Raw genomic sequence first — 13,316 nt, 5'->3', positions numbered from 1 at the left:
TTTTCTACCTAAAATTTGAAATTTGAAATTTCAGCCAAAATCGTCAAGTTTTTTTTTGAAATTTAAATTTTCCCGCCCAATTTTGTTATTCAAAAAAAATACCAAACGGGCTTTTTTACCGCCAAAAAGGATTTTAAAAAAATTGTATAACTTCTGACTCCGCCCATTCCGATTCCCACTTGGCACTGTGCCAAGCCGCGCCCAGTGTTCCTCAATTGTTTACAACAGCGGCTCCGGGGGGCTCTTTTTTTTGTAACAGAAAACACAGACACTTGCACAAAGTTTATAAAAACGACCTCATCATATTTTAAGTGGTGCTTTGGTTTTTCGGTTTTTTTTTCGGCGGCGGGTTTTTTGGGAGCTAAATTTGAAAGTTTTGTTTTTTTTTTGGGAAATTTGGAAAATAATTGATAAAAAAATTGTTGCCAGGTTGTCCCATTACGGTTTGATCTACAAAAAATGCGGGAATTTTCGCATCCAAAAAATGTGACGTCAGCGCGTTCTTAACCATGCAAAATCAGTTGAGAACTCTGCGTCTCTTCTCCCGCATTTTTTGTAGATCTACCTAGATCAAACCAAAATGGGACAGCCTGACACCACGTGATTTTGCAAAACCCAAAAATATTTTGGAGTTTTCAGAAAGTTTGGAAAAAAAAAATTCCAAAACATTTCTTGAAAACTTCCCAAATTTCTTAAATTTCCCGGAACAATTTAAAATTTTTGACTAATTCAAAAATTTGAAAATTGAAAAATTTTGTAAAATTTCCTGTTTTTCTCGAAAAAAATTTAATTGAAGTTTCAAGTTCCCGCTGAAAATTATTTAATTAATTAGCAATTGCTAAGCTGGTGCTAAATAATTCAAATTTTCCAGAAAAAGTTTTACAAACGTTCTGAATTTTCTGAAAATTTGTTTGTCTGTTTGTTTGTCTGTTTGTCCTCCCACTTTACCCCACAGCTTCAAAAATCTCATTCACACATTCATCTCTTTCTCCTCTAATAAATCTTCATATTTCTTCCGTTTTTCTTTCAATTTTCCGCGCGTTGTTTTCCTTCCCATTTCCTAAAAGTGTTAGTTTTTTTTTCGCCCAAATTTGTCAAGTATTTCCGCAACAACTGTTCCCTAAAATTTTCAGAGAGAAAGGAAAAAGCCCCAAAACATCTAAAAAAAACATCTGAAAAAAAACTGAAAGGGTGAAAGAATCCATGCCTTGAATACAAGTCGCGGACCACTGGAAAAACGGCTGAGAAAAATTTGGAAAGTTCTGGAACTTACTTGGATTTGACTCTCGGAGCCCGGTCGAGCCAAAATTGCGAAGCAGCCGGAGCAGAACGGTCGGACGCCTCCCGATATGAGGCCCGACGAGGAAGGTGAGGTAGAGCGCGATAGCTACACAGTTCGGTGGAGCGCAGTTTCTAAAGTAGTAATTCAATGATCCTGTAGTTGTTTGGAGCGTCCTTACAGTGAGCCTGGAGTCCTGTAGAGCGCCATTGTAGAGGCCCTAGTCCAGTGGAGCAAAATTTGAAGCTTATAGTTCAGTAGAGCACAGTTACTGATCCTCTCTCGTTTCAAACTTCCCAGTCCACCACAAATCTTCCTACTTCCAGATGGCACCACAAAAAGCCCCGGATCGCGATGGACGAGGATATGGGCCATCATCGCACTGATATTGCTCATTTTATTCCTGTTAGTCTTAGGCGCCGCTATTTATTTCTACATCAACTATAAGGACAGCTCAGACGTTTGTCTTTCGCCGGGATGCATCAAAACTGGTGGGTTTTTTTTGGGGGAAGTTAATTTGGGGTTCATTAGGGCGAGCGTAATGAGTTCCAAATTTGGAAGAGTTCCGGGAAGAAAAAGATAGAGGGATCTGTGGTTTTGTGGGATAGGTATCAATAGGTCCTAGTAGTCCCAAATTGTCCACAGGCCCAACCCACAGATGTTTCCATGGGTAGGCCCCAAAGACCCATACTTACCTCTTTGAAGGATCCTAGTCAGTCCATAGGTCCCATAGCAAATGCCTACTCGACCCACATGATCCTTAGCAAGGGCCATAGGTCCCATAGAAGTACCCATACTTATCCTCATTCCAGCATCCGTGATATTATCATCCATGAACTCTTCCGTCGACCCCTGCGATGATTTCTACGAATTCGCTTGTGGTCAATGGATCAAAGGACACCCGATACCAGACGACGCGCCGAGTGTCTCAAATTTTGAGAACCTCGGCCAGGACCTCGAGTTTGCGCTGAAAGGTCTGTTTTTTTTCTCGGCAACTATTCGACAACCCAGAAATTCCCTTTTTTCAGAACTTCTCGACGAGAACGACGAGCCGTATGACTACGAGACATCTGCCGTCGGGAAGGCCAAATATTTTTATAATTTGTGTCTGAACGAGTCGGAAATTCTGGACAACTGGCGGACGACGTTCGACGAGGTGGTGAAAAGTTTCGGCGGATGGCCGAGTCTCGGGCATCAGATGAAGCCCGATGCGAGTATTGAGATGTTGTACGGTGAGTGAAAGAAGTTCAGTGGGGCGCGTTTGCTATCTCCGTAGTTCAGTGGAGCGCGCTTGTTATCTCCGTAGTTCAGTGGAGCGCGCTTGCTATCTCCGTAGTTCGGTGGAGCGCGTTTGCTTAAGCCTCTCAAAAATCTGGAATTTTCAGCCGACATGGTGGCCAAATTCAAAGCAGATAGCCTATTTAAAGCGACTGTTCAACCGGACGACAAAAATTCTCAGCGCCACGTCCTCCTGGTAATTTTCAGCAGAAATTCATTCTTTTAAAAAAGTTATAAATTTTCAGATTGATCAGCCACAGCTTAACCTATTCGCCCGGGATTTCTACGTGGCAGCCGAGAACGAGGAGCGCATGGCGTACTTGCAGTTGATACGGTAAGGGGGTAGGAAGGGTGAAAAGAGGCAAAAAAGAGGCAAGAAACGGGCAAACAACGGGTAAGAACCGGCAAAACAGGTAAAACAGGCGAAAAAAAAACAGGCAGAAAACAAGCAAAAACAGTCAAAAAAACAAGCAAAAAAAAAGGCAAAAAACCGGCAAAATACGGGCAGAGAACGTGCAAATTTTTTTGACAAATAAGCGAGTTTGGGCAAATTTTGGGCAAGCGGAGTAAAATTGGGTAAAGCTTGGGTGATAACAATTTTTGGAAAATAACAAACTTGGGCAACGTTCAGAAAAACTGGCAAAAACTGGAAAACTTTTGGAAAAAGAGGGCATGTCTGACGATTATCGATTTTTAAAAAAATTTTTCAGAGACGTCCTCATTCTTCTGGATGCCGACCGCACCAGAGCCACACTGGACGCCAAGGAAATTATCGATTTTGAGACTGCGCTGGCCAATGTGAGTTGATTACTGACTTTTTACGTAAAAATTGACTGAAATTTCAGATAACTATGGCAGACGAGCATCGGCACGATATTGCGGAGCTCTACACCAAAATCACGTTGGGAGAGATGAGAAGGTCGTTGCCGCATTTCAATTGGCCTCTGTTCTTCAATAGAATGTTCAAGGACTTGCATGAGAAGGTGGGTTGGGTTGAAAGGCGTGTAACTCGGCTGGGAGAAAAAATTTCAAAAATTGAAAATTAAAAAAATGTTTAAAATTTTATTTGCAATATTTTACTAGTTGATAACTTACTGATAGCTTCATTTAGAAAAAAGTTATGTGGGTTTGAAAATTAATTGGTAAAATTTCAAAAATTTTAAAAATTCCAATAGTTTTCTAATGGGAAAATTAATTTTTTTTGTTAGCAGTTTTTTAGTGGTTTTTGTTGCAAATGTTTAGTTTTTTTTTTTAATAACTAAGTTACAAGTTTTAGAAAAAAACATTTAAGTACACAGTTTTTAAAATACATCAGTTGCACTGACCTTTGCACTGACCATTTATTAATCTTTAAAAACTTAAAGAATCATTTGTTGAAATTTAGCTAGTTTTACAAAGTTTCTGATATTTTTCCAAATAAAAAACCACTTTTTTTCCAGAATGGCAAACGAATTACCTTCGATGACAACACGGAAGTCGTAGTCTACGGCTATGAATTCCTCCGCCGGCTGGATGTTCTCATTCCACAATATGATAACAGATTGATTGTGAACTATCTGGAATGGTGTTGGTTCTTTAAAACTATGCTCAGAGACCTCCCCGATCCATTTGCACTGACCATTTTCAAGTTTTACAAGACTTTGAATAGTGAGTTTTTTCTGTTTTTTCCTCGAATATCTCAAAACCTAGAAGAGCTACTAAAAAGTTTCTAACTAGTAAACATTGTTTTAAGAAAACTCTTATAACTTCTGAGATGTTTAAGTTTGAAATTTGAAAATTCCAAAAAAAAATTCTTAAAAAATCACCAAAAATTTTCAGTCATGAATGTACAAAAAGTGCGATGGCACGGATGTGTGACACGGATCAATAGCCTAATGCCAATGGCCACGTCAGCGATTTATGTGAAAAATCATTTTGATCATGAAGCCAAGCAACAGGTAGGCTTTTCTGATTTTTTTTAATTTTCAAAAAAAAAAATTTTAACCGAAATAGACAGGCTTATGGGTGAGAAATCGGGGGCTGAGGCTGAAAAGGCTGAAAATTTCCAACGTTACGGATAGAAAAACCTAAATCGCACGCCTGGGGTCGAACCTATGCCAGAAAAGTAGAAGGTGAGGCGCTTACCGGCTGAGCCATGCGCCCCGCGAAATGGAGGCGGTGGGTGGCGCTTGGCTCAACTGGTAAGAGGTGTGCTTGTGAAGAAGAAAATCACGGGTTTGAACCCCCGAGTGGTTAATTATTTTTTACGGAGTTCACTTTTACCGCTCTACAAAGTGTTAGTTGAAAACTCGAAGAAAACTCGAGTGAAAAAATTTCCCACGTGACCCACAAAAAATCGACAATTTCTACAAAATTTTCAGGTGGAAGAGATGATTTCACTGATTATGGAGTCTTTCGTGGACTTGTTGCTCAGCGAAGATTGGCTCACTAAGGAGACAAAACAGACGGCAAAACAGAAGGTAAAATTTGAAAAAAAAATTTCTGAAAGTTTAAAAATTTTTTCCAGGTAAACGAGATGAAGCGGAAAATTGGCTATCCAGATTATTTGAACGACCCGGCAGCGGTGAACAATGAGTATAAGACTTTTAAGGTAATTATCGAGTTTTCCGAAAAAACATCTGAAAAAAGACCACTTTTCAGGTCTACCCGGGACACTATTATCAAACAAAATTCAGTTTTTACGAGCAATACCAACGAGATGTTCTGGAGAGGATTACAGAAGCTGTTGACAGGGAGAGGTGAGCCCAAAAATTGAAAATTTATAATTTCAAACTATTTTCAAAATTCTCTCTTCCGACCATTTCTAATTTTCCAGTTTTAACCAAAAAAAATCCAAAAATTTCTCGAAAACCTAAACAAAAATAACCAAAATAATTACCCAAATCTCAATATGAAGCCAATTTCAAAAACTTTCAGTCCCTCTAATTTTTCTACAAAACTAAAAAAAAATGTCATCATAAAAAACATACTACTAATGAGTTATTTTCAATGACTAATACTTTGTGATTCATGATCAAATTTATAGAAAAAATGGCAAAGTTTTAAATTAATTTTTAAAAAATTCAGATGGGTCGCTGGAGCCGCATTGGTCAATGCTTTTTACAGCCCGAATACAAATGAAATTAGTAAGTTTTTGGGGTGGGTGAAAACTTGAAAAATAATAAAATTAGGGAAATATCTAGTAGAAAAAACAAAATGGGTAGTCTGGGAGTCGAACCCAGCTCTGAAATTAAGAAGGCAAGGCGCTTACCGGCTGCGCCACGCTTTTGATCTGCGACTCGGCGTTTGGCTTAATGGCTCAGCTGGTAAGAGACTCACCTATAAAGCAGAAGGTCCCAGGTTCGACCCCACGAGTGATAAATTTTCTTTTGCATGTCATAAAAGTTTGGAAAGTTTTTGTTAATTTTTAAAACGATAATAGTGATGAATTGCACTACTTTGATATCTCTGGAATTCTTAAATTGCTATTTTTCAAGTTCTAGAATTCCCGTATTTAAAACTTTCCCGGCTATTTCGGCAACTTCCACCCACTCCTGACTCAAATCCGGTTCCAGTGAGCCCACTTAATCCGATAATGTTTCATTTTTCTAACTCCTATTGTCCACACTGAGACGGATTATGAGGACACATAAATCTTCAATTAGTGACCCATTTTTAACATCACGGAGGCTTATAAGATTAAAAGTTAGGTGATTTTAGATGTTCCGGGTAAAGTGTAGTTTTAAAATTAACCAAACTAAAAAGAAAATTAAAATATGAACATTTCCTCAATTGGAAATTTTTCTCTAACTATTGCCGTTCTGGAGATATAGGCGTTCGAAATGCAAGGGAAAAAGAGTGAAGGGGATGGGGAGACGCAGACAACGAGACAGTCTGCGTCTCCCCCTCCTCCTCGCTCTCTCGACGCGCTTTCTTCCAGCCGGTGTATCTCCAGAACGGGTTGAGATAGAAAAAAATTTCCAAGTGACGAATTGTTTAAAATTTTTTACTCTTTTCAGAACTCTTACCCAAAAATTCAAATTTTCAGTTTTCCCCGCCGGAATCTTGCAACCAGTGTTCTACAGCAAAGACTTCCCGTCTTCGATGAACTTCGGAGGCATCGGAGTAGTTATCGGACACGAAATCACACATGGTTTTGATGATAGAGGTGAATTTTTTAAATGCAGACTGTCTCATCGTCATCATCAGCAAAAAAATTCTAAAATAATTTTCTGGAGGATTTTTTTGTTACAAAAATTCCAAGAATTTCTAAAAAAAAAAGTTCCTTCCTTCTTCCTTCCCTGGTCATTCACCAAGCCGCATCAATTCATTAGAATTCATTGAAATTCCCCCTTTTTATACTTTTTTTCATCAATGTTTCAAGTCATGCATGTTGTATAGAGTTCCTAGAAGGAAAAAGGAGAAAAAATTAGAAAAATGTGTGATATTTTGAAACTTGCTTGAATCATATTGTTTTATAACATTCAACATTCAACAGTCAGATGACGTTTCTTTTGCACTTTTTCCTCTTTCCCAAAAAAAAAGTTTAAAAAATTTTCAGGACGCCTGTACGATAACCTTGGAAATATTCGCCAATGGTGGGACAACGCCACAATTTCAAAGTTTGAGCATAAGGCGCAGTGCATTGAAAAGCAGTACTCCAGCTATGTGCTCGACCAGATAAATATGCAAATTAATGGAAAATCCACAAAAGGAGAAAATATCGCTGATAATGGAGGTCTAAAGCAGGCTTATAGGTAAGAAATCGGGGGTTGAGAGTAAAAAATTTAAATTTTACGAGTAGAAAAACCTAAATGGCTAGCCTGGGGGTCGAACCTAAGCCTGAAAAGTGAAAGGCGAGGCGATTACCGGCTGCGCCATATGCCCCAGTGACGTGCTAGTCCTGCGGCGTGGTGCTCGACTCCCATGGCTTATCTGGTAAGAGGCTCGCCTATGGTGCGAAAGGTCCCGGGTTCGACCCCCCCCCCCCCCCCCCTATTGGCAAATTTTCTTTTGCATGTCATTTCTTTCCCAAATATCTATTTTTAAGCCCTATTCACTCATTGTTCGTCATTTCAGAGCCTACAAAAAATACGAAAAACGGCATTCGCGCCCACCACGGCTACCCGGAGTGAACCTCACACACGATCAGCTCTTCTTCCTGAACTACGCACAAATCTGGTGTGGAACCATGAACGACAAGGAGGCGATCCGCAAGCTGAGAACTTCCGAGCACTCTCCGGGACCTATTCGGTGAGCAGCCGTCCCTTAGTGTACCCAAAAGTGTGTGCACACGGCTACTGCTGTGTAAATAGAAGCAGAAATTGAGCCACTTTATTTCGAAAACCCATCTTCTTCTTCTTCTCAAAATCCTTTTTTAATTCGCTTCGTTATGATCTTATTTGTCGAGATGGTGAGGGGGATGAAAGCACAGATACACTATTGTGGGGGTTGGTGAAATGTGAGATTTTGAATTTGAATTTGGATTTGAATACTTGGAAATTGCGAGGGTTGAGATCAAATGTGCACAAGTTTGAATATTTTAAATTCGACTTGGAAGTGAAAAGTTGAACAGTTGAAAATCAAACACTCATGGTCACTGTGGCACCCTAAAACGTTTGCAATGAACCCCGCAAACTAGAATTGTGTATTCATAAATTGTAAAGCATAAAATTTGAACCATTTTGCCAGTTAAAATTTTTTTGATAGCTCTTCCCATTGCAGAGATACAGGAGGCCAAAGTTTATAAGTGAGGTAGTGTGGAAGGGGGAGACACGCAGGCTGCCTCGCCTTCTGCGTCTCCCCTCCCTCCACACTATTTCGCCACTTCTACTTCAAATGCGTATATCTCTTCAACGGCAAGAGATAACGAAAAATTTCCAATCGAAGAAATTATCAGCTTGAAATTCTGAATCATACTTTTTTGATAAAAAGTTATTTTTCAAAATTTAAGTTACTCCAAACACCACATAATCCCTCTGGGCCTAAGTTTCATGTACTTTACCCTTGTCACCACCCTTATAACGTTATCAATTCCCAACTGGGGGTTGACTGATTCATTATTTTTCAAAAATTTTGTGGTCTAGATCATAGTGTTGTTTCCGACACATTTTTTTTCGAAAAAAAAAACACAAAAAATGTTGCGAAGGCGTTGAAGCGGCGGAAAATGCTAATGAGGTAAAGTTTTTGGAATTTTTTTTTGAAAAAAAACATGTGAAAATGAGCAGAAACAAGAGCAAGAATTAGGGAAGCATTTACAGTGTAAACGGAGAAATAGCGTGGAAGAAGGGGAGACGCAGGGGAGGAGATAGCCTGCGTCTCTTCCCCTCCCACACTCTTCTCTCTGTCTCGCTTTCCACCTTTGACTCCCTGTATCTCCGCAGCGGTACGTGCTATCAAAGAATTTTACACTGACAAAATGCTCAAAATTTTCTGCTTAAGTCAATTGACATATTTTTGCTGACAGTTTTCCCTGCAGAGATATTTGAGTTTAAAGTCAAAGCTGATAAAAAAAATTACATTTTCTATAAACTTTAACCTCTTGTATCTCCGCAGCGGTGAAAGCTATCAAAAAGTTTTCAACTAACAAAATTCTCCAAATTTTATGCTTAATCTTTCAAAACCCAACAATTTTTTTCAGAGTCAAAGGCCCACTCTCCAACAGTTACGATTTCGCGAAAGCCTACAATTGTGAGCCGGGAAGCCAAATGAATCCGCGTGAAAAGTGTCGTGTCTGGTAGCGATTCCCATCAATTTTTTTTTCTGAAATTTTTCAATTATTATTACCTTCTCTCTCTCTCTCTCTATTTCTTCATATAATTTCCCATCTCCTCTCAACAAAAAAAAAATTGTGTGAAGCTCCACAGGCTCCGCCCCCATCTCCAAAAACGAGCGGTAACATGGAGGGCGTGGCCAGGCGGAATGTCATTCTTTGCGCGCTTCAACCTTCTAAGCCGCGTGCACAACTTTTCCTGTGTGCCTGTGTGCTGCTCCACTAGAATAATGGCATCCTCCACCTCCACAACACTATTCTTCCTTCTGCTCGTTGCCACGTCATCAATGATGATGGGACACGTCTCCGCGGGCCGAATTATACCACAGGTGAGAATCTACAAAAAATTGAGCTTAAATTCCCTAAAATTGAGTTTTGAGCCGTGGGCTTGGGGTCTTAGGCTTAGGCTTAGGCTTAGGGCAACAGGTTTAGGTCCTTAGGCTTTGGGCCGTAGGCTTAGGGTCTCAGGGTTAGGGCCAGGCTTAAGACCTTAGAATTAGGGTCTTAGGTTCAAGGTCTTAAGCTTAGGGTCTTAGGTTCAGGGTCTTAAGTTTAGGCTTAGGACTTTAGACTTAGGGCTTTAGGCTTAAGGCATTAGGCTTAGGCTTAGGCTTAGGCTTAGGCTTAGGCTTAGGCTTAGGCTTAGGCTTAGGCTTAGGCTTAGGCTTAGGCTTAGGCTTAGGCTTAAAGCCTCAGGCTTCAGGTTACAATGTGACTGCAAAAGTCTGGAGTTTCACACAATTTTCCGCTGAAAGTTCTAATATCCCAAAATTCCCAAAATAAACTTACTCCCAAAATATCCTTGTTCTTCCCACACACTTCCATGGTCTCATCTTGAACTTTTTTTTCGCCAAATTTTTTTTGCCATTTTTATCCCATACCCAGCTTAACCTCCCATCTATTCTCTCATTTTCTTGCCTAAATATATTTTTTGCCCCATTCCCCCATATTTTTTCTTACCCAAATCCCTGTCAAAAGCCGAAAGCTGTGCACACACAAACTAATAAAGACGTTGAAAAAATTGAAAAAATGTGAACCTAAATTGGGCAATAAAACATCACAGAGGTTTTATGACGTAATTTCGATAGGCTTTTGGTGGTGCTGTCATTTGTTCGAAAATTGGCAAAATCGTAGAGCAAAGGGTAGGGGAAATTAGAAATATACGACATGAGCAGGGGGGGGGGGGGGGTGGGGGTAAAAGATTAATTGCTCCAAAGAGCAAGATGTATGAAACTTTTGACGTTAATTTGTAACAGCATGAGACATCCGTCTTTATGACTTTTTGATTAGGGAGAGGTGTGAGGGAAGGTCACCAGAAACCTTTTTAGCTTTGAATTTAAATTTGTTTGGTGTAAAATCTTATGCTGATCAGTTTGTCAATTAAAATTGTTTCTCTAATTTTACTCGTTGAGAAGATACACCGGGTTCAAGTAGAAAGTGGGAAATATTGTGGGAGGAGGGGAGACGCAGCGACTGTCTGCGTCTCCACTCCTCTTCTACTCTTTCAGTCACTGTTGTGGCCACTTATCTTTGAAATCCTGTAACTTCGCAGCCGTTAGAGATAATGAAAAACTTTAAACTAGCAAAATACTTAAAATTTCTAGCTGAACAATTTGTTGATTGAGAATTTTTTGCTAGCGTCATTTCTTGAAGAGATATCTAAGTTACAATTCAAAATGATAAAACTACCGTTTCGAAAATCATCAGAATCAAATTTTCTGACGGTTTTTTATTGGTTGGCACATTTTCCAAACCGATAGAGAAATTTTAAACTTTAAGAATGCTAGACGAGACAGCCTGTGTGAGGGAGAGACGCAGATTGCTAGACTGTCTGAATCTCTCCCCCTCTCTCACTGCTGTCTGCGTGACTTAGATTTAAACGTAGATATCTCGAAAACCGGCAGAGATATCAAAAAAGTTTCAATTGACAAAATATTTGAAATTTTGAGCTTAACAATTTGTCTGTTAAAAACTTTTTGATATTTCTAGTAAGCCCAGAGTTATAATCGATTGAAAAAAAAAAACTTATCATCTTCACTAGACTATATCTAGGTTGTTTTAAAAAATGGTGAAAAATTGCCAATTGACATAACTTTTGTTATAAGTTTATTCCACAATTTCAGTATATTCAATTTGTTGGTTTCTGTTAGAATCAACGAAGCTTCGAGCTCCAAATCGGAGAGATTCCGGGTCGATGCACCATGAGCCAAATCAGTTCCTAACTGGGTTACCATTAGTTTTATCGAATTTTTTTAAAATTAACATAACATTTGTTACAAGGTTTTCTATAATTCTGTAGTTGAAACTTATTTAATATCTATAAAATTAATCGAGATATAAGCTTAAAAAAATAATATAAAAATTGATAATAGCCATTTAAAGCCAAATTTTCCCGCCAAAAATCTTCAAGCTTCATATAATTTTAATAAAATTTCTAGTCCTACACCGGCGTCGACCCCGGAATCCAATTCGAGCTGCTCACCGCAAAACGTGGCGACGGATACGGATGGAACGACTGCGAGTTCTCACCACTCAGCTGCCTGCTCAAACGACGACGACGATCAGCTTAATCGACACAAGCACCACATATTGGATCAGCCAGTTAACTTTTTTCGGAAAAAATGAAATTTATTTTCTGAAAATTAGAGTCCCCTTTAACATCAATTGTTTATTTTTCCATTCAAAAAGTTTTTTCCACCAACAAAAATTTGGTTCGTCACCACTCAAGCAAGCAATCACTATTTTTTCTATCCTTCCCAGTTTCCAGACACCACTCCCCTCCCCTTCTTTTCGTAATTATTATCATCATCATCGCCGGCGAGCGTTTACTTGTCATTTTCTTCTACACAAGATCTTTTTTTTTCTTTATTACATTATCGATATCTATGAACGGAACAAAAGAGAAAAAGTTGATGATTTTGAAATAAATCATGTCTACATGTTTTTCGTTTTGCAGTTTTTCAATTTTTGAAACAGGTATATATATTGCTGAAACAGTTTGTTCTTCAGCAAAACTGTGAACTGACAAATTAATGAGCATGCAATTTTGAACATTTTTTAAAAAGTTTTTTGATAGGTTTGGCTTCAGCAAAGATACGTGTACTTTCCACTTTAGCTTGGCTCTTCTCGCACCGCGTTCTCTAATTTTAACCACTTCAAACCAGTTTTTTAACAAAAATTGAAATTTTTAGTGCAGAATCAAATAATAAACGTATTTCCAATATTTCTGCACTTTTCCTCTTAAATAGCGACCAAGATGGCCGTTTTTGAAAATTTAAAATGTCCCGGAAAAATGTCCGAAAAATTTAAAAATATTGCTGACGCTTTTTTGAGCAATTATAAAAGTGGTTTCACCAGGTCAATTTTCAATTTTTTTTTGTTTCTCTCGATTCCAAAAATATTGACCTGTATGGTCATCTAATCGGGGTATCATGATTTTGCTCGTGGAGCCCGTGGGAGCCGGAAAAGTAAAGGTACTTTATTTTTGTGCATACCCAAGTACTGGCGAAAAACCACTTTTCGGACTGTAGCACCTCGGGCTTTGCTCCAATCAATTTCAAATCCGGAACTTTTTTGTAGCTCTCGATGAGCCCGATTTTTTGAAGCTAAAATAAAGCTGATTGACCCAATTTCAAAAATGTAGGCCATCATTTAAGTTTTCGAAAAACTAAAAAGATGAACAAAAATATGTAATACGTGAAAAACTCTCTCTCCACTCTCTCTCTCCCTCTGTTTTGTGGCAATTTTTCATTTCTTATTTATCACGCAAAGAGAATTATATTATTTTAATAGTTTTCAAAATTTTTTTTGTAATTGAAAAAGAGTACAAGTAGAAGCTTTGGACAACTGTTCTTATTCTTAGCTCAATAATTCAGGCTGAGGGCCACAGGCCCAATTAGGGTCCAATTGTTGGACATTCGTTAAGCCTATTCTAAGCCAACAACCAGGTTTGAGGGAACACTCTTGGAAACTGTGGGCCAGCTTTAATCCTATTCCAAGCAGGTTGTT

General features: G+C 38.8%; 3 protein-coding genes across 3 annotated transcripts; all 3 read left to right on the top strand.

Annotated features, from left to right (window-relative positions):
• Positions 1 to 1,138: 1,138 nt before the first annotated feature.
• Positions 1,139 to 10,336, top strand: nep-2 (Neprilysin-2). Its single transcript, NM_061942.3, has 18 exons — positions 1,139 to 1,368; positions 1,606 to 1,770; positions 2,092 to 2,253; positions 2,308 to 2,511; positions 2,665 to 2,753; positions 2,803 to 2,891; positions 3,268 to 3,355; positions 3,403 to 3,540; positions 3,997 to 4,204; positions 4,376 to 4,494; positions 4,918 to 5,016; positions 5,064 to 5,147; positions 5,198 to 5,295; positions 5,624 to 5,682; positions 6,585 to 6,704; positions 7,098 to 7,293; positions 7,616 to 7,789; positions 9,177 to 10,336. Exons 1-18 carry the CDS (start codon positions 1,350 to 1,352, stop codon positions 9,274 to 9,276), a joined length of 2,211 nt encoding a protein of 736 aa, NP_494343.2. The 5' UTR covers positions 1,139 to 1,349; the 3' UTR covers positions 9,277 to 10,336.
• Positions 1,230 to 1,283, top strand: T05A8.11 (uncharacterized protein; the record flags this gene model as incomplete). The annotated part of the gene is made up of 1 exon (NM_001361849.1): positions 1,230 to 1,283. The coding sequence occupies one exon, from the start codon at positions 1,230 to 1,232 to the stop codon at positions 1,281 to 1,283; it is 54 nt and encodes a 17-aa protein (NP_001348715.2).
• On the top strand, positions 9,456 to 12,242 carry nlp-99 (Neuropeptide-Like Protein). The gene is made up of 2 exons (NM_001393023.1): positions 9,456 to 9,637; positions 11,747 to 12,242. Exons 1-2 carry the CDS (start codon positions 9,539 to 9,541, stop codon positions 11,876 to 11,878), a joined length of 231 nt encoding a protein of 76 aa, NP_001380051.1. The 5' UTR covers positions 9,456 to 9,538; the 3' UTR covers positions 11,879 to 12,242.
• Positions 12,243 to 13,316: the final 1,074 nt, after the last annotated feature.

This window comes from Caenorhabditis elegans, chromosome II (genome assembly GCF_000002985.6).
Source record: "Caenorhabditis elegans chromosome II".
Classification (NCBI taxonomy): domain Eukaryota; kingdom Metazoa; phylum Nematoda; class Chromadorea; order Rhabditida; family Rhabditidae; genus Caenorhabditis; species Caenorhabditis elegans.
The sequence above is the reverse complement of the archived record's forward strand: the minus strand, read 5'-3'. Positions and strand labels throughout refer to the sequence as shown.